This window comes from Phoca vitulina, unplaced genomic scaffold (genome assembly GCF_004348235.1).
Source record: "Phoca vitulina isolate PV1807 unplaced genomic scaffold, GSC_HSeal_1.0 scaffold8, whole genome shotgun sequence".
In the NCBI taxonomy this organism is placed as follows: Eukaryota; Metazoa; Chordata; class Mammalia; order Carnivora; family Phocidae; genus Phoca; species Phoca vitulina.
Genome location: NW_022589711.1, coordinates 31,761,384 through 31,782,182, shown reverse-complemented (window position 1 = coordinate 31,782,182; position 20,799 = coordinate 31,761,384). Strand labels below are relative to the sequence as shown.

The 20,799-nt window shown below is 35.9% G+C and overlaps 1 protein-coding gene across 5 annotated transcripts in view; it reads left to right on the top strand.

The window, feature by feature from the left end:
* Positions 1 to 19,966, top strand: part of CD47 (CD47 molecule) — a 46,551-nt gene extending 26,585 nt beyond the window's left edge. For 2 of the 5 annotated variants that reach the window (XM_032406480.1, XM_032406482.1), the window contains exons 4-11: positions 5,178 to 5,285; positions 6,452 to 6,544; positions 7,602 to 7,694; positions 8,500 to 8,592; positions 14,136 to 14,167; positions 15,522 to 15,546; positions 16,181 to 16,213; positions 18,053 to 19,966. In XM_032406480.1, the coding sequence (XP_032262371.1) occupies positions 5,178 to 5,285; positions 6,452 to 6,544; positions 7,602 to 7,694; positions 8,500 to 8,592; positions 14,136 to 14,167; positions 15,522 to 15,546; positions 16,181 to 16,213; positions 18,053 to 18,057 (482 nt within the window). In that variant the 3' untranslated portion in view covers positions 18,058 to 19,966. The remainder of the gene's footprint in view (positions 1 to 5,177; positions 5,286 to 6,451; positions 6,545 to 7,601; positions 7,695 to 8,499; positions 8,593 to 14,135; positions 14,168 to 15,521; positions 15,547 to 16,180; positions 16,214 to 18,052) is intronic. The other 3 variants (XM_032406481.1, XM_032406483.1, XM_032406484.1) reach the window with 3 other exon arrangements.
* Positions 19,967 to 20,799: the final 833 nt, after the last annotated feature.

The window sequence follows — 20,799 nt, the reverse complement described above, 5'->3', positions numbered from 1 at the left end:
ATGTTCCTTTTTCTCCAGCACCAGATTTGCAAAGCCTTCAGTGTTTTTTTTTTTTAGTGAGTATGTTAAATATTCGTAAAATAGTAATTTAAATTTAATTTAAAATTTAAAATTAAATTTAAATTAAAAATTTTGAAATTGTAATTTCACTTTAAAAGTGATCAGATGTGCTTTATCCTGATTCAAAGACAATATTGATTTGCAACTTAACAGATACCAAAGAGATCCTACAATTACTCTCCTAGAGTTGTCAGAAAATCGCACTATAATAATGAAATCAAACACATCTCCCTTTATGATTTATTCTTAATCTAGTATGCATTACCCTTCACTGGTTAGCCTTCTTATCTGACCACCAACTCACTAATCAGTCAGTAAGGGACCATCTAAATGTCATGTCTTTAAGCAGATATTGAATTCATAGATTTTTGGGTTTTGTTGGTTGGATAGACCGAGGTCTGTGGACCTATATGGGCATATTGAATCCCATCTTTGGAGTATCATGAAAACTAAGGTGGTAGATTTTATTTGATCTCCAGGTTGATCTGATAATTTCACTAGAAATTTATCAACTACAACCTGCATTTTGTCTTGTATGTCCTTTATATCAGTTACAAGGAGACAAGAAAACTTAAATGGAGTATCTGTTTATAACATTAGCTGTTTCTTCAGGTGGCTGGAGGGACATATCATGTTTTATTCACATGAATTTGAAGATTAAATACATGAAGGGGCTTTTTTAGGCTAAATTAGACCCATACCTTTTATTTATTGAATTGGGAAAGAAGGTCAGGGAGTAACATTCCATCCTCACTCCTCCTTCCCAACACACACACACACACACACACACACACACATATGAATATAAGGGCCTTGAGGCAGGAGTATTTGGATTTGGCTATTTTGTTCAATGCCAGCATTTAGAGTAGTGATTATCACATAGTAGGTGCATAATCAATTATTGTTGCATAAACTTCTGCCTGTACCTTGATTTGTATGATTTGGGCTAATAAAAGGGCCTGCTACATTGTAGGTGCATAGTGAATATTTCTAAAATAAATGAATTAATCTAGCTCATTTCTGAGAAGTAACTTGCTATATTTAATTATTTTATAGAAGGTGTAAAAGGGGAAAATTTTAGAATTCCTAATTTATTGTCAAAAATGTGATAGTTTCCCCATATATATGGTATTCCTTTGTGGCAGCATTAGGGTTAGAGGTTTGTGTTAAAAATATGCCCACTGACAACACCAAATGCTGATGAGGTGGTAGAGCCGCAGGAACTCTCATTCACTGCTGGTGGGAATGCAAAATGGTACAGCCACTTCGGAAGACAGTTTGGCAGTTTCTTACAAAACTAAATATATTCTTTCCATATGCCCTGGCATTGTGCTCCTTGGTATTTATCCAAATGGAGTTGAAAACTTATGTCCATATAGAAACCTGCACACAGGTATTTATAGCAGCTTTACTGTTCTACAGTAGGTGAATGGATAAATTGTCGTACATCCACGCAATGGACTATTATTCAGCAATTAAAAGAAATGAACTGTCAAGCCATGAAAAGGCATGGAGGAGACTTAAATACATATTAAAAGAAGTCAATCTGAAAAGGCTACATACTGTATGATTCCAACTCTGTAACATTCTGGAAAAGGCAAACCTGTGGGGACAATAAAAATATCAGTGATTGTCAGGGGTAGGCGTGGAGGAGAGATGAACAGGCAGAGCACAGAGGATTTTTAGGGCAGTGAAAATACTCCGTATGGTATCATAATGATGGATGGGCGTCATACATTTATCCAAACCCAAGAGCATACAACACAAAGGGTGAGCCCTAAGGTAAACTAGGGATTTTGGATGATTATGATGTGTCAGTGTAGGCTCATCCTTGGTAGAAAATGTACTGTTCTGGTGAGTGATGGTAATAATGGGGAAAGTTATGTATGTGTGGGGATAGGGGATATAACGGAATTCTCTGTACCTCTCTCTCAGTTTTGTCATAAAACTAAAACTACACTAAAAAAATAAAGTCTTAAAGTATAAATGGTGTTATTGCTCATATTTTATTTGCGTATTGATTTCAGTACTTTTGGCTGAGGATTTTTTTTTTTTAATTGCTGAGGAGAATCCTTTAAAGCGTGCTGATTTTTATTTATTTATTTTTATTATTTATTTATTTAAAAATTCTTTTTAGAGTGAGTGCACACAAGCAGGGAGTGGGGGCAGAAGGAGAGGGAGAGAATCTTAAGCAGACTTCACACTGAGCATGGAGCCCAATGCCAGGCTTGATCTCACTACCCTGAGATCATGACCTGAGCCAAAATCAAGAGTCGATGCTTAACCAACTGAGGCATCCAGGCACCCCAAAGCATACTGATTTTTTAAAATTACGTAGATTGTCTTGCCAAACAGCAAGGGAGTTTGATAAGAGCCTGCAGTTAAGGTGTTATATTATCTTTAACTTAATGCTAAGTGTTTAGGAAATCACTTGAATTTATTTTCTGTTACATTTAAAGTTTTGATAGGTTTGATAAATAAGGGTAAGTCTACTTAAAGGACTAGAAAAAAATCACCAATAACAGATCCTTGAGATTATTGAGTTATCTGGCATCTATATCAGATTCCTGACCCTTTAGCTATACTGAAAAAATTGGCAGCTGAGTTAGCAACAAGATATTTTCTCCACACTTAGTGTGGGACCTACATCATAAGCAAGGAAATGAGTCAGAAGAAACTCTTTTTAAAGGTTCACTAAAGAAAACGTGGAGATACTCTTTCGTTGCCTATGGTTGCATAAGTTAGACCCCACTAATATATTTGGTAGAAATGGCTGCTTAATTTAAGGAAGAGGAAGGTAGCCTTGAGAAGAAGTAGTAGTTGAACCAATTAACAGGGACAACAGTTACCTCCAACATCCTTACATGCCAAGGTTTGAAAAGGCCATTCTGTGGTAAAACACTCTCAATAGTAGCATTTGCTGATGGTTTATTTTTGTGACTATTGTTGGCATTATTTTTCTCCTAGAGCTCTTCTAAGTCTGAAAAGGTGGAATTTTATATGAAGTTCACACTCTGATTTTTGTTAAGAATGATATGTCTGCCTTTTTGCGTGAACTTCTACTGTACTTTAAGGTGAATTCTTGCCGCTTGATCTTAGTAGCTCTTCTGTGTGTTGAATTAAACCTGGAAGAGTCTCATAAATGTTTGATTGATTGTGAAGTACATTTGAAACACAGTTTCTATTTTATAACCCCTTTGCAGAACTTTCAAATTCTATTTAGATAACAGGTATGCATAGGTCTAAATGGAAAACCTGACATATGTCTAGACAAAGTTTTTTTTTTTTTTTAACTGTATTTGTGCCCTTTGTGACCTATACTTGGAATTTCATCCTAGACAGTGTTTGAGCTTAGAGAATAGGAAAGATGTGAAAATCTGTGCCTTATAATAAGTCAGGAACATGACTGAGTCATAGTCATATAAGTTTCAAGGCTGGTTGGATCAAATGAAAGCTTGGGGAACTTGCCAGATTGATTCTCACTCTTTTCTGATGAATGTGGATTCGGTTATTCAGCTTCAGGACGGATTATTGCTTAGCCCTCCATCTCCCCCTAAAGAGAATAAAGTTGAGGTTACAATCTAAAGGATGATTGCAACCTAAAATAGGTAGAGTTGTAAAAAAATCTTCAGGTGCCTGCATCGTACCTTAAGATCTTAACTATAGGTTATAATGGGACCCTAGGTTTTAATAACTTATATGTAGATTTTGTTATGGTCATTTAGGGGTTTATTTATTCTTTTTAGTATATTTGACCTGTTTGTCATTTTAATGGAAGCAAGTTAAATGCTAAATACGTTTAAAAATCTTCCCCTCAGGACACTCATTGATTAATGGTGTGGAAAATATCATGTGTATGAAACAGCAGAATTTCAGTCAGTATCAGTCTGCTTTTAGGTTACTTTTATCAACTTTGGTGAAAAATTAATTTTAATATTAACCAAAACAAAACCCAAAAGGTGAATATATAGGAAAAGAAATACAGTTAACCCTTGAACAATATGGGTTTGAACTCTGTGGGTCTGCTTATATGTGGATTTTTTTATGGTTCAATACTATAAATGTATTTTCCTTTCTTTATGAGTTTCTTAATAACATTTTCCTCTCTCTAGCTTACTTTATTATAAGAATACAGTGTATAGTACATAAAACATACAAAATATGTGTTACTTGACTATGTTATTGGTAAGGCTTATGGTCAGTAGTGGCTATTAATAGTGGGGGAGTGAAGTTATACTCAGATTTTTGGCTGCACAGGGTGGGGGAGGTCAGTGCTTCTAACCCCTGTGTTGTTTAAGGGGCAACTATAATATTTTTAAGTTTATCTATTATATTCTTTCAGGGAAGGTATCAGATACTTGACAGTAGAGCTAGCATCAAAAATAGTAACATGTATGATGAGTGCTATTGAGTATTTATGGTTTATTTTCAAGAAATTATTTTAATTGAACAATTTAAGCATTTTTTACCATCAGGATATCAAGAGGGTGTGATTTGTCCAGTGTTTATTCTGCTTTTTCAAAACAAAATTATCTCGAATTTCATATGCTTTACTAATTTTATATAAGATGGAATAAAGTTCTCTTTTTCTCAATATTACTATAATAGCCAGTTATTTCTCATCAGTGTTATGTATATCAGTTGTAAACCTCAGGCGGTTTTCCTCCTCAGGGAACATTTAACAGTGTCTGGAGACATTTTTGAGTGGCACCATGGGGGGGGGCTGTTAACAGCATATAGTGAGTAGAAGCCAGGGATACTACTAAACATCGTATCGTGCACAGAACAGCCCCCCGCCCCCCCGCGCCCAAGGAGTTATCTGGTCCAAAATGTTAATAATGCCTTAGTTGAGAAAGCGTGATATATATAACTTCATTCCTTAAAGGAGAATAAAGTGTCACCTTCAAATTCAGTATCCATATGTATACTACCATGACAATATTTAGACATTGACTTAATATGAAAAAGATCTGAGGTGGCTTGACATGATATGAAGGAGTTGTTCCAAGATGATTCAATTATAGTAAGTTATCAGTTTGTCCTTGCACTTTATAAGTTACAGAAGTGGCTTTACTTTTTGTGATTGGGTTCGTGTAATTCTTTGTTTTCTTTTTAAGCAATTAAATATAAATCCAGTCCTGTGAAGGAGAAAACCATTCTTTTATTTGTTGGTGGACTAGTGCTCACTATAGTTGTCATTGTTGGAGCCATTCTTTTTGTCCCAGGTAAGAAACACTGTTATATGAGGGAGACAGGATTGATGGAGATGAGGGGCTGGTGAGGTGGGGAGGGAGGTGTTAGTTTCCTAGGGCTGCTGTAACACATAACCACAAAGTGCGTGTCCTAAAACAGTAGAAATTTTCTCACAGTTCTGGAGTACATAAATCTGAGATCAAGATGTCATCAGGGCCATAATCCCTCCTGACGTTCTAGGGGAGAATCCATTCTTTGTCTCTTCTAGCTTCTGGTGTTTGCTGGCAGTCTGCAACTCCTTGGCTTGTGGCACCATAATTCCAGTTTCTGCCTCCATGGTGTCTTTGTCAAATCTCCCTCTGCCTCTGTCTTACAGAGACACTTGTCATTGCATTTAGGGCCCACCTGGATAATCCGGGATAAACTCCTCCTTTCAGGATCCTTAACTTAATCATCATTTGCTATATAACATAATACTCTTGCCACAGAAGTTAATATTCACGGATTCCAAGGATTTGGAGGTGGGCATATCTTTAGGGCCATCATTCAACCCACTGTAGAGGCAAACTTCATTTGCCAAGACATGGAAGTGGGAATGAATGTGGGAAGTCTGTCTGAAACCTCTTGTGTTCGGAGGATGGGAATGGGGGTGGAAAGTAAGGGTATATGGCCCATGGAAAGACAGCAAAGGTAGTCTGGGACCCACAGTGTGGACTGGAGAGAGCCATTGTTGTTTTTGAGCTGAATACAGTATAGATACAATGTTTAGGAACATAAATTTGGCAGCTCTGTTTGCCTCTGGAGTTAGAACACAGGGTGGAAGGAGATGAATTCAGAAGATTACTTGCAAGAACAACTGTTTTGACTTTGGGACAGATTGAACATAGCCAGTGAAGGGAATGGCAAGAGGTGACTCGAGAGTTTCTCCCTGGAATTCTGTAAGGTAGTTGAAGAGGCAAAGCCAGTTTAAGGTTTTGACATGTTGAGACTTAGGTGGTGGCGTTTACATGTCATAAGTTTGGTCTTAATCTGAAAATAGTCATTTTGTGTGAAGTTTGGGGAGAAATATATTTTTAAGCCTTTTTAAGTTTGTAAGAGGAGTATTGAGACTGATACATTTAGTAAGTTCAAGTACTTTAACTTCCTATAGAGTAGGAAGTATGTAGGATAATATTTTAAATATTATTTTTATTAACAGGTGAATATTCAACAAAGAATTCTTGTGGACTTGGTTTAATTGTAATTCCTACAGTGATATTAATATTACTTCAGTACTGTGTGTTTATAATAGGTGAGTATTTGTTATAACATGATTTTGTCTGCCTTTTTCATTTTAAAAACAACATTTTTGGTTAAAATATTTCTTGTATTTTTTTTTTTTTACAACTCAATAAAAGTTGGCTTATTAAAAGATTTTCGAAGCTATTCTTTGTGACATTTTCCCTGTATGGATTAAATTTAAGGTTAGCTTAGGTTTTCAAGGCATTCTGTTATTTTGTAAAAAGTAATTTTCATATATCTTTGATGCTAGGCAGTGGGTTTTTCAGATTATGTTATATAATTTCTTAATGATTATCTTCACGTTTTTATTACAGTTTTTTCAAGTTATAAGTAGATATTAAACATATTTTTTCTTTTTTGCTAAGCCTCTGTTAAAAAAACAGGTTCTACAAAATAGGGATATCAATTAAAAATAGTGGAAATATATATCTTTTTTAGTTATTGGCAAATCTTAACATTGTAGTTTTAAAAGATGATACAGATATCCAACCTATAGTTGATATAATCTTCACTGCTTTTTTGGAGTCAGTCACTAACATATTTTTGTCATTATTATCATTATTACAGTCTGTTTTTTTCTATTTGTACATTTAACTTTTGGTCTTAGAGCTTATCCCTGGCTTGATTAAAAGTTACTAATTTGTTATAAAATCACAGATCTAGACACACAAGACAGAGGTTGTGATGTTTACAAGGGCATGTTTGCATAATGGTTCTCTCCACCAGAGCAATTTTATGTGCATGTGGCAAAGTCATGCATAATAGCCATTCATACTGTAAAATGCGCAAGTGTGGTAAAAGCAGCACTGTTCTAAGATTTTGGGTAAAAAGCACCAGTCCAGCTGAGCTCACTGTGAAAAAAAAAAAAAAAAGACTGCTGAATGTATGAATCTGGAACTACCTACTTGTGTGACAAAGCGAGGTTAAGGTCATTGGGAAAGAAGCTACCATCTGACAAGGAAATCCGGAGTCAGTCTTTGGTCACTGGATGTTATTTTTGGTTGCACGGATTACAAGGAGGTGTGATTGCTTCTTAAGTGCTCTCAACCCAGTCTTTCTTCCTCTAGGTGTTTGGATTTCTCCCTACACCATTGCCATATTAATCCTTCAGGTACTGGGCTATGTGCTTTCTGTGGTTGGACTAAGCCTCTGTGTCTCAGGTAAGGGCCATGTTCTTCTCTAGTCCCAGTTTGTCTTACTAGGAATTTCTCGTGGACAGAGCTCTTCTTCCTCCTCTTTATCCATTCATCTACTGAAGGACATCCTGGCCACTTTCGGTTTTTGATGAATAAGAATAAAGCTACTATAAATATCATGTGCATGTTTTTGTGTGGACCTAAGTTTTCAGCTTCATTTAAGTAAATACCAAGGAGTGTGATGGCTATGGATTGTTAAGAATATATTTAGTTTTGTAACAAATTGCCAAACCGTCTTCCAAAGTGGCTGTGCCATTTTGCATTCCCACCATCAGTGAATGAGAGTTCCTGTTGCTCCACATCTTTGCCAGCATTTGGTGTTGTGAGCTTTGTGAGCTTTTCTTTTTTTAACTCTCATTTTTTTTCCCCACTGAGAATAGTGTTTTCCGTATTACCATGAGAATATTGGCTGTATATGGCCTGTGGGCTGATTATCCTAGCAGCCAAACTGCTACGCCTACATTTGCAGGAGCATTTTTTTAAATAACCAGGCTCCAGTTGGTTGGAACTTTAGGCTTTATGCACTGTTTTACATTAATCTTGATGCAATAAGGTACATGTTATGCAAACATTTTCTTTTAATAATTTGGAGTCCTTTCACTGGCTAAGTGAATAATGTTGAATATATATAGATAATTTTTGTTTCTTAGTAATTAGAAAAAGAATTATTCTCCTTAAAACTTGGTATATTACTGTTATTGTTGGGTCTTTTAAAAAGTTCACTTATTTCATGTAGATTTCTAACATAAAATTTCACTTGTTTTTACAGAGTGCACCCCAGTGCATGGCCCTCTTCTGATTTCAGGTTTGGGTATTATAGCTCTAGCAGAATTACTTGGATTAGTTTATATGAAACTTGTTGGTAAGTCAGTCTTATTTTTGTTAGCCTATACCAAGAACTTCAAATATATAATTTGGAAAATTCTTTTGATTGGCTCTTACAATTTATGACTAAAGAAATTTATCAGTGTTTCCAAAAATGAGAAAATACCGTGAATGCAGCTATATTTTTTAAATAATAAAATAATAAAATTGGAATGATTTGGGGTGATGAAAGAGGGTAGAAGTAATATGAATTAATGTAAAGTTTAGATTATAGACTAGCTTAAAAGAAAATGACTTTGTTTTAAAATGTATAGACTTTTTTATACCACCTAAAAGGAGAGAATGTTGAGGATTCATTTTAATAGGAAAGGATTTTTAATTGGCCCATTGGTTCGATGAGAGCTAACTCTTTCACAGAGACCCTATTTGTTACTTGCTGTTCTTGCAGACTGTTTGCAGACCTTGACACCCCGAAGTAGACATGTTGAAATTCAAAATCTGTCACTTTTGTTAAAGAACAGTGTCCGCTGACTTTACTTGACTTTAAAATATTTTTAGTTAAAACTAATATAAAAACATGGAGTTTTAAAATTTAAGGCCTTACTACCTTTTTAAAAATTTGTTTTTAAAATCCAGTATAATTAACATACAGTGTTATGTTAGTTTCAGGTGTACAATATTCGTGATTCAGCAGTTCTATATATTACTCAGTGCTCATCATGATGAATGTACTCTTTAACTTTCATCCCCGTCACCTGTTTTACACATCCCCCACACCTCCCCTCTGGCAACCAGCAGTTTGTTCTCTATATTTAAGAATCTTATTTTTTGGTTGTCTCTTTTTTCCTTTGTTTGTTTTGTTTCTTAAATTCTGCATATGAGTGAAATCATATGGTATTTGTCTTTCTCAGACTAACTGACTTCACTTAGCATTATACCCCCTAGATCCATCCATGTTGTTTTTACTACCTTTAAAATCAGTTGTTAGTAAGTGGGGAGTTGGCTAATTATTTCTGAACTTCATATTTAATCTGCCAATTTTCAAATAACAGATTTCTATATAAATTCTTACTTTTTATATATAGAGGCAGGTGCTTTTAGCTAGTATGTTGTCTTATTTAAGCTAAAAATGTTCCCTGTAATTGGTTTACATTAGTGTCCCTTTAAAAAAATTTGTTTTTTAAGAAGTAAAGCAAAGCAAACTCTTAAGCATTTGTCAAAATAATCAAAAGTTGCCAAATAATGGAGTAAAAAAATCAGTGTTTCTGCTTTAGGTGAACTTTACTGTGTTTCCAAAAATTAATATAAACCTTGAATTGTTATAGTCAAATAATTTCCCATATGACTTACATAATACTCTCAAAGAAATTTTACCTTTGTTTCTGAACTTCAGTTTTTGCTGACTGATGAATGAGTTCGATTTTGTTATATATTCTTTGTCCCTATTTGGTTAATGCTTATTAGATAAACAATTAAAATACTTAACTAAAATCTCCCTATCTTTGGTTCATGTGTTCTTAAGTCAGAGTCGTTTCCTCAATGAAATTTTCTTAGTTTGTGACTCATAAGTCCATAAAACACAGTGAAGATTTCTCAGCAGAATGGTGTTCATTTAGTAGCTGTCAGAAGCATCACATTATGAATGTTGATACATATTCTATTTTTGTTGAGTATTCTAATCACCATTTGTGTGGTTCTTGAATAAGACACTGCTGGTTATGTTGCTTCTTATGAATGCTTGAGAACAGTATGTGACCTGCAACATGATGTAGTATTATGTGTCTTTGACTGATAGTCAGCTCTTTGTTCTTTTTATTCCTCATTATCTAGATCGTACTCCCTTTTATTCCCATGCTCCCCCAAGCCTTCCATGTCTAAAGAATGATGCTCAGTAGAGTTCCCAACAGGTCTGGAATGCTGACTCAGGTGGAAATAGGCATCAGCTAACTGCCACCTCCTGGGCCCTGCTCTCTCCCTTCTCCATCGTTTATATCCCAAAGAAGCTTGTGAAACCACTGTAATTACACACATACTGTTTTCACCTTAAAAATCAAACTGAAAGTGAAATCTTGAAAAGGTCCCCAAATTATTTTTTCTTTATCATAGTTTAGCATATAAATACATCACATGTAAGTTAAGAATTTAGTCCAATTTTATTGACATTTTGAGAATATTCTAAATTAACTTTCCAAATCAACTTGTCTGATGCCAGAATTCAGAGGCACACCTTCGGTCAGTTGAAGGGCAAGAAGAGAAAAGGTACAGGAAAGTTGCTCTTTAGATAATGTGGTAGAATAGGAAAATTGATGTGTTTTTCTTAAAATAATCTGAATGTGTAAGTGTGAGTATACGTAACATTAAGGTTGCAAATTTTAACATTTTTATCAGGAGGTAAAAATTGTAAATGTTTCCAAAATAAATTTTACTCATTGCTGATGCTCTGTTTTGGAAAAGCTTAATGAATGTGTCTTGACTTCAATGCAATAAAATCCTCAGTTTGTTGTTGTTTTTGTCGTTAAAATCCAAGCTGACTCTTTAAGAGTAAGTTAATGGCCCTATGAGAATTTTAACTTTTGTTGTTTTTATTATTTCCAAGCTTAAATTTGTAGCCTTAATTGTTACTCTAGAAGTAAGATTTTTAAATTTCATTTCCTATGGTCTTTTTAAACCGTGTTGGATTTCATTTTTTTACTGGAAGCATTCAAGTTTTGCAAAATGAAATTGGGGCTAGAAACAATAACAATGTGAGATCATACAGAAAATTAAATAGAACTAACTAAACTCACTAGAGTTAGGCTTGTTGTTTGTATGTGTCATTAATATCCATTATTTATAAGAGTCGGTACTTGTTCATTTTTTGTTAAAGTCATTACCACTTAGTTCAATATAAGTGCATATAAACGTGTTTTGTTACAAATCAACCTACTAGTACATAGAAACCATATTTATCACAACATCCTAGTTGTTTTAGAATGACATGGAATATATATATATAATTCAGTGATATTTTATAGCCCATTGTTAAGGAGAGGTGAGTCTGATATTAGTAGGAAAATTATTCCTGAAAATTTAAAACCTAGAAATACATTTATACTGTGTGGTCAGATGTTTCAGGGGAAAAGAATAAATCAAGAAGAAACCTTGCAAGGGAGCTTATATGGAATCCTTAAGGCTTGTGGTTTAAAAAATAAATAAAATAAATATATTTTATGTATAATAATTTTGTATATGTTTATATTTAATAATATATTATATAAATATATATTATATAAAGTGTTATATATTTATAAATATATATAAACTATATAGTTAACATATATATTTGTGTATATATATGTTTAACTACATATATATGTGTAGCTGTCAGTACCTTAGGTCCATTATAGTAGCAGATAAACCATAGTAATTTTGTCACGATGATCATATGCCTATGGAAGAAGATTAGCTCAAGTGAAATTAACTTCTGCACTTTTATACTGTTAGTGGGAGCACAGCTGACTTTTATCCCTCTGAATCATTGTTCTTTATAGAGCTCTTTTTCAGAATGGTCTAGCCAAAATGTGATGTTCCTTGGACCTGAGAATTGGAACTCAGAAACTATTCTTTATACATTATTCGAACAGAAAAGGAGTTACTTGGAAGTTCTTAATAATAATCCTAATAAATAAATTTATGATCTCAAAAATGTAGGTCTAAAATCTTACCTCTGACCCTTCACACCACCAGTCAGAAATTTTCACAGCTGTTTTCTTTTCCTTGATAGAACATAGAGGGCATGGTTTAGTTGAAGTAAGTTGTATATACATGTAACTACCATGATGATCCCTAACAAAGTTCTGTAATTCTGCTTGGCTTCTTTGGGAGGCTGCTAAGTGTGACTCACCCATATTCCCAACCCATTTCACTCCATACTACTATTTTTTTTTTTAAGATTTTATTTATTTTTTAAGTAATCTCTACACCCATCATGGGGCTCGAACTCACAACACTGAGATCAAGAGTCACACTCTCTACTGACTGAGCCAGCAAGGCATCCCACTCCATACTACTTTAAAAAGTGGTTTCCTTGTTTGGCTGCCAGGACCATATCACTCCCCAAGTACCTCTAGCAAGGGAGCTTTACTTTAAAGCCACACATGATACTAACAGAGAAGGGAATCTCCTGAGAGCTGGGACACAACCAGGCCTCATAGGGACTGGAACAGTAAGCAGTTTAGGAATTGGAAGTATCCGATGCATTTCTAAGAACTGAGCCACCATGTTGCCCTCTAAGTAATAGGAGTTTGTCAATGCCCATCTGCCAGTTATACTATTGAGTTCTTCTCTGGTTCTTCCCCTACAAGCTTATCCTCCTCTTTATGGCCTTATCTTGTATTTTATTTTTGTCTTCTCACTGATAGTTTCTCTTACCTTTGTCTTTAAGCCTTGAGCTTCTCTCCTGGCTTGCTGTCTCTGTGTCACCTTCCTTTCCAGCACCAACTTTCTGGTCTTCTTTCTGTCTGTCCTCTTCACGCTCCAGTGGGAGAGAGAAACTTTTCAGGCTAGTCAGTCGCTGTGGTCTCTGTTTGAGAGAGCCTGTCAGCTTCTGGCTAGTGTGTACATTGGCTGCCGTTGGGTAGGGTCTCACTCCCATTGCCCATCGGCTTCGGAGGCTTTGTAGGGGTGGGCATGGAGGAGGAGTGGCAGGAAGTAGAGCACACAGAACCCTAGCGCAGTCCCTGGGGCTTGCCTGAGTCTGCTCACAGTCAAATCCAGGCTTCCATCCAACCCGCGGGACAGTGTAATTGACTGTCCTGTAACATCACTCTCCTACCAACTGGCTCACAGGATGTTGCTGGTTGATGCTTTTATATATGTAGGACTCATTCTGTATTTAGGACTGGCTTGAGCTGCTCTGGGACCTTCTCACTTGGCTTTGTAAGGAAGTTCTCTATTTTTCCCTATGCAGCTAGAGTAATATTTTTTCCCTTTGTCACTTTCTTCATGCCCTATATTCCTTCATCTCCATTAACCAGTCCGTTCAGAAGCAGTGGCAAGGGTGACTTGGAAAGCTGAGAAGGAATACATAGAGAAGAAGTTGATTGTGGCTAAAACTAGCTGCTTAGAATAATTCATTGAACTCAGAAGGATCTGAATATTTTCTTTAGTTTGTTAGCTGTTTGGAGCTTTGAAAACGGGACAGATGGAAGCAGAAGAAAAGACTGGGCCACAAGGATCAAGAACAGTGAGCTAAGGACAGGCAATGGAGTAGGGTGTGGAGATTGGTCATTGCTACATTCTGTCCACTTTCTGGCTGGGTTGAGTAGGGGAGGGGTATAGAGTTCACAGTGGGGGTGAACAGATGATAGCATTTTTCAACAAGAAGTGTAACAAATGGCTGATTTGGGGGAAATAATAGCATGTACAAATGAGAGAATGTAGATGTTTTATTTGATGTAGATGGATCATTTGATCATTTTATTCTATCAATGTATATAATCATTTGCAATTAATCATTATATAGTCATTGAAATGAAACATTATATTGCCTTTATTTGTTTCATTTATTCAGTTCATTTTCTCAATTTTTAATTATATCAGCTTCCAATCAGAAGACTATACAACCTCCTAGGGTAAGTTAAACTTTCTTAAATGAATTGGAAATGACCACTTGATGGTTTTGACTGAGGAATGGTAATTGAGATATTGAAGCCTTTTGCTCTCTGTTTAGTGGTATGACATCAGATTAAGAGAATATGGAAGTCATTTCATGACTTTGCATAAATAGATCCAACTCTGTTCTAAAACCTGTTTGGTCATTTTAGTTGCAATAGAATAGAATCAGTGATTCCTTAAGATTGTCTCAAGTGACTTCTCACTTTCTCAGAACTGGAAAGGTCATGTGTAAGAATAATGGTTATTATCTCTGCTGAAGGAAGCTGCCTCACCTGTTGGCTCCATTTGATGTGCACATACAAAGTGATATTTCAGAAGGCTTTAAAATGAGGGAGAGGGATTCATGTGAAATTGATTTCATTAAAAATAATCTATAAAATAAATGTAGATATTGCTGGAACATATCTGTTCTGAATTAGAATCTATTTCCCTTCTTCCCCCATTTTATAAGTATTTTTCTTCCTCCATACTGTACTGTAGTTTTCACTGTGTCTTGGATACCTTAATAAGCTATCTAAGAAAATTCCGAGAAAAGGAGCAAATTTAAGAGATAAACTGAAACAGATAAATGAGCACGTGAAAAAAAACCCATGTAGTGATTGGTCATGGGACAGGCCCAAGAAGTATTTTCTTGAAAGAAGGTCTGGAGAGGTCACCTTCCTAGAAAGGAATAATGTTAGCTCTATCTGGAAGGCCAAAATCGAGACTCCTGTCTGTGGCAGGAAGTGGAGATTACATATACTCCTTAGGCCTGAAGAGCCTCAGAAGACATGCCTGAGAGGCAAGGGGGCCTAGGGGTGAATCTTACCACAAGTGTTTATGCTAAAAAGATGGGTGCTGTAGCTACATTGGTCACCAACAGCCAGCAGTGTTTAAAGTGCCTCTGTTGGAGATAATCCAACCATTGGACCCTTACATCTTAACACATTTTCTTTCCTTGTTACTGAATTCAGTTTGCATGATTTGAAATGATTCTGCTTTGGTCTCATCTCTTGTTTAACTCTTTTATTTATTACTGTATTGCTATTTATGTTTGCACTTTTTGAGAAGTTAGAATTTCTTGAACTAAAAGAGGCAGAGTGGGTGGGAAATTCTGCATAGAAAAAATATTAAGATTAATACAGTTATTATTTAACTGTTAGGTAAGCTTGGCAAGCTTTGTTTTTCTAACCTTTATTGCCTTATTTTGTTTTTAGACTGTAAGATTCACTCTTAACTATATAGTTTAAATATTAGCGTATATAAATTTTAGTATAAAAGGACATGAAATAAATTCCATTTTTATGTAAATATATTTTAAATATTTTCCAGAAAGCTGTAGAGGAGCCCCTTAATGGTATGTGGTTATTACCAACTTGTATATTCTTCTTGATCCATTACCTGATGATAATTTGAATAGCCTCCCAAAGCAGTTAGAATGCTCTATCTTTTTGCCTTGGGAAAAATCTAGTTTGTTTTTTGTTTTTTTGGTTTTTTTTGCCTTGACCCCTCTTTTCTTGATTATTCAGAGTATTACTATTATAATGTTCTTACCTCTGAGAAAAATGCCCTGTTCGGTATCTCTCCAGTAGTCGCTTGCTCTGGCCCAACGATACTTGGGTGAGGGGACCTTTGCCTTATATTAGGCAAGATGAAGTGTAACACCCCCAATAGAGAAGAATCTCAATTAATTTCAGTTTCTGATTTATAAATTTCAGATTCAGGCTGTCACCATGAAATGAGACCCAAGCATCTCACTTTCTTTCTCCCTAAGTCTAGATCTGTGTTCTCAACTGACCTTGTTTCCTTTGTGGGGTCTGTGGGTATGATCCACAGAAAGGCTTTTATAATAAAGTAATAGAGTTAAAACTAATTTGACTTTATAGCTGTGGAATAGTTAGCATGATATTACTGCGTATTTATTTATTTAGAAATGATTTCTAATTGTGGAATCTTACTAACTGCCTGCTTGGCTTGTTACTAATTCTTAGCATTTAAAGAATCAAAAGGAATGATGAATGATGGTAAGTATAAAGTGCACCTACAATTATAGTTGGTTAAAATATGAACAATGAAAAGAAGTAAAATGGCTTCTTGAAAGTATGCTCTTTTTTTTATGTAAAAGGGACACTGTCAAATCATAAAGGCCTGCATTTCTTGATTTATAAAACTTAAATCTCCTTAAAGTTACAAAACAAGTGCTAGAAAAGCTGTAGGGTGTCACTAATCAGACCCTCCAATCATATTGCTCATAGCAAAGAGAAATTACTGCTTTTTAAAAAACATTTTTCGGCTGCAGTATCTGGTGACTAACTTTTAAATGCTTTTTATAAGACACGTAGATAATCTGGCACAAATCTTTATCATCTTGACAGAGTTTCTTTTGTGCTTGTGTTGGCGATTTGTTGCATTTAATTCATGGGGACTTAATATCTCTGCTTTTCTAAGCAGGACTCAGTTCTGTCCTTTCGGGAGAGGATTTGAGAGAGAAATGTTTAGTCAGTCGAGCTTTTGCTTCTTGTTTTGGAACTCTGGGCTAATAACTTCTAATTTTTATTGAATATTTCAAGGACATACTTGTTAGTTTTTAAAAGTAAGTCGGAGATACTGAGTGCTATAAGTATTCATTTTGATTTTACCTTAAGATGCTTTGATACTTCAGTTCTGTTAACATGTGATAACTTTGTTTTTATCTTATCAAAAATTTCTTCATACCTTTGATATTTGCAGTCATTCCTTGATCATGTAAATAGTTTGCTATTTTACTGCTTTAACATCTGTGACCTACCTCCTCACCTCTGTGGCAAAGTGCAGCCTTTAACACAAGAGGCTGTGTTCCCCTGAGTGCAATTAGTTTTTGCATGAGATTAAAAACACACTGATTATGTGTTGGTGGACCGTTTAAAACAAGGCTTAGGCCATGTTTGACAAGGAATCACAGAGCAATTCCACTTTTGTAAGTTTGTGTCACAGCTACAGCCTTTATTACAAAGACGTATGTTTTGTTTGCCAACCACCACCCTCCTAAAAAATAAAAAATTTTAAAAAAGAACCAGTCCCTGGAATTGTGGCATGGTTTGTCCATGTTTACATTCTCGTGGTTTATTTTTTAATTTCTTTGCTTTTTTCCTGCTGTGGTGTCAGTCTTCTGAAGCTGTATGAGGAAATGAAACTCCTTTTATTTTCAGAAAACTAGTACAAGAGCCTCGAGTGCCTCTTCCTTTTTTTAGAACCGCTGTATCAGTAGATAGAGTAGTTTTTGTGTGTTCATAGCACACAAAATCTATGATGACCTTTGAAACTCCCTTAATTTTGCTAATATTTATCTGTTTAGAATTTGTTGGCTTTTAAAACAAAAAACAAAAACAAAAAAAACCCCTGTGTTTCTGGTGGGCTTGATGCTCACAGTGTGTCTGCCTGGTCAGTAAGTGAGTTTCAGACTAACCTTCTAGTGGCCACAGTACCATTTTCTCTTCCTCTTGCCCCAAATCAACATTTTATTTCACTTATATCAAATGAATGGTAGAGGTCTGAGATGAATGGGGTATAATATTATTCTGTGATCAATATCTTCTGCTTTGAAAAATCAACATCTCTTGGCTTAAGAGCTAACCTAGCAAACTGAGATTACCAGACTTTGCTGATTTTTATTTTCATTTGGCAATGGCCTTTTACTTAACTACAACTAAAAAGGCTGGTGATTTGCCGGGTTTGTGACCTTTGCAAATCTAAGATTAAATACTTTTTCTTTATTTTTAGATATCGTATATATGACAATTCCAGTTTTTTTAAATACATCAACTTGTTAGTGCATAGAAAATAGACATGAATAGTGATTATATGTTCATTTTTCAATTTTCCAGAGTAACTGAAGTGAAGTGACGGACTCTGATTTGGAAAGTAGTAAGACGTGAAAGGAGTACAATTGTGTTTGAGCACCATGGCCTTGGTTCACTGTTCAGGAGAAGAGAACAAGAAAGATAACTGGTTCTCATCTGTGGAAAAAAGTAAATCATTGACCCTTAAATGATTATTGTTACAGTTTTTATTCAAAGCATTTGTAATGTAGTTAATAAAAGAATTGTCATCTGTGTTCTGTGCCCAATTGAGATCCAGTTTTTTGTTGTTATTTTTACTCAATTAGGGGCAAGAGTAGAGTGGCCAACTTCCAAGAATGATGCCTTTCAGATCCTAGGGTCTCTTGACTTTAGGTCACCAGTTTAAATTGGTTCAAGGTGAGAATTACCTGGCGCTACCCTCGTGGTTTCCCAGAGAGCTCTATGAAGAACAGTGGCTTCCGTAGAACCTCAGCAAACTTGGGTTCACGGCCACGTTGGCAGTTATGGCTGGTGTTAGCCGAATACGGTCTGTACCACTTCTGGGTCAAGGGAATAGCAAATTTAAGAACAGACAGGAGTTTGCTTGGGAATATCTTGAATGCTGCCTGCGTGTGATGTGATCCGGCAGGAGATTGTGGTCTTCATTCTTGGGGGTTGCCATTCACACATTTCTTCCTTCAACATACAGTGTAATGAATCCTTTCCAGATTTAGAGTAATTTTATTGATGGATGTGTTTTTCTTTTATTCACACAACCCTTTAAAATCTGTCTTGTCCACCTGTTATTTGCTTCTGCTGTACAAGATGTAGCACCTTTTCTCCTCTTTGAACATGGTCCAGTGACACGGTAGCATCATTGTAGAAAGGAGCCAGACTTATTCTCAGAGAACTATGTTCACACTTCTCAGCAAAAATAGCGATGGTTGTAACATATGTATTTCCTTCCTCGGATTTGAAGGCACAATCTACAGTGTCTCTTCACTTCTTTTCTGATCTGGGGCATGAAAAACCAAGATTGAGATTTGAACTATGAGTCTCCTGCATGGCAACATAATGTGTGTCACCGTCAGGCCGACAGGCCCCCCCGCAACAGGGTGGTTGTGTTACCATTGTATCTGTGTTGCATGATAAGCGCTCATCTTCCTTGTGTAGTCCTGCCTCTGTAAGCCCCTCACTCTAAGATCGGAAAGTAAAACAAAACCCCCCACATCTCCTACCCCCGTTAGAAGAAAATTAACGTTTCTGACAGTCGTGATCGCCTGGAGTACTTTTAGGTTCTTAGCACTCGTTTTCTTCCTTCGCGGGTGTGTGTGTGTGCGGGCGCACAGGTGTAAGATAGGCACGTGCCGCTTCTGTACGACAGCAGCGGGGTGCCTACAGGAGAGCACGTGTTAATTTCATGCTTTTAGTGACAACATTAAAAAAGATCTTTATTGGGTGGAATTATATTTGATGCGAATATTTGATCACTTAAAACTTCAAAAACTTGTAGGTAATTTGCCAAGCTTTTTGACTGCTCACAATACTCTCTAAAAATACTAGTAATTCTTCCTGTCTGTGTAATAGTAAGACATTCATATCTGTAGTTACATTACTAATAGTTATTTCTTAGTCCACTGAATGTTCCCAGGTGCCTCTTTTATGCCAAATTAATTGTCATATTTCATGTTGGGACCAAGTGGTTTGCCTCTGGCAAACCTTATGACCTGCTGATGCTTCTCAGAAAACTGAGCAGACTATGAAGACAGCTCTTCTTGGAAAAAAAAAATATATATATATTTTCTTTCCTAATTGTGTTGCTGTCCAAAATATTATCATATGTAGAGGGAGCTGTATTCCTTTATATAAATCTGATGGCTCTTGCTGTTTTTTCCTCTGAAAATATATTTTATTAATATTGTTTGTTACTTTGGAAATCAATTTTGATGAAAGGAGGAGAAAAACAGATGAAAAAGATCCAGATACCTATTCTCTATTAAGAAAAAGTAAGGCATGAAAATCTTTATAGCAAACTTTTTTATAAACTCAAGTTGTACCTTTTAATATGCAATAAGCTCTCATTTATTTGGGGTTCAGTCTTGGGACCTATCCGTCACCCTTTGTGTTCTCTTTAACACTGTCTTCTGAGGCACTCACTGCCCTAGACAACACACAGAGGAAGCAGGAGAGATGCCAGGTGGCATCAACTCTTGTTCTTACTAGCTGTCAGCTTCTCTGGAAAAGGGACCACATCAGCAGGAGCCCTCTTGCTTGGGCCTCATTGGGCCAGTTCATTCACTTTAAATCAGACTTGCAGTGGCTCGCAATTTTTGTCACACCAAATTAGAATTGTTAACAACGTTTTGAGCGTCATGTATCTGTCCCCGACCCCCCTGACAACCTGCTTTTTACTCAATGATCCCAATTTTTGCCATTGACTAACACTCGATTTTATTTAGTGCACATCCTCTGGTACCGCTTGTCATTTTTGCAACAACTTCTCCAGTGTTTTTGGCCAAATCCAATTTTCCATCTCCTTCAAAACATTGTTTTCCAGCCCTCCCTCCCCTCCTGGCTCTCATCTGTAGCTCACCCCCATCTCTGTCGCTGCCTCTTTCATCTCTTCTATACCTTTCTTAGTACTTCATGTGTGTCTGCTGAGTTCTGTCAGGTTTTTTGTCTTGCTTCTCTCAATTTTGAAATTCTGTTATGGCAAGAGCTTTTTTATTTGCCCCTTTCTCTTCCTGCAGTGTTTTGCATTCATTAGGTGTTCAGTGCATAAGTTGGATGAT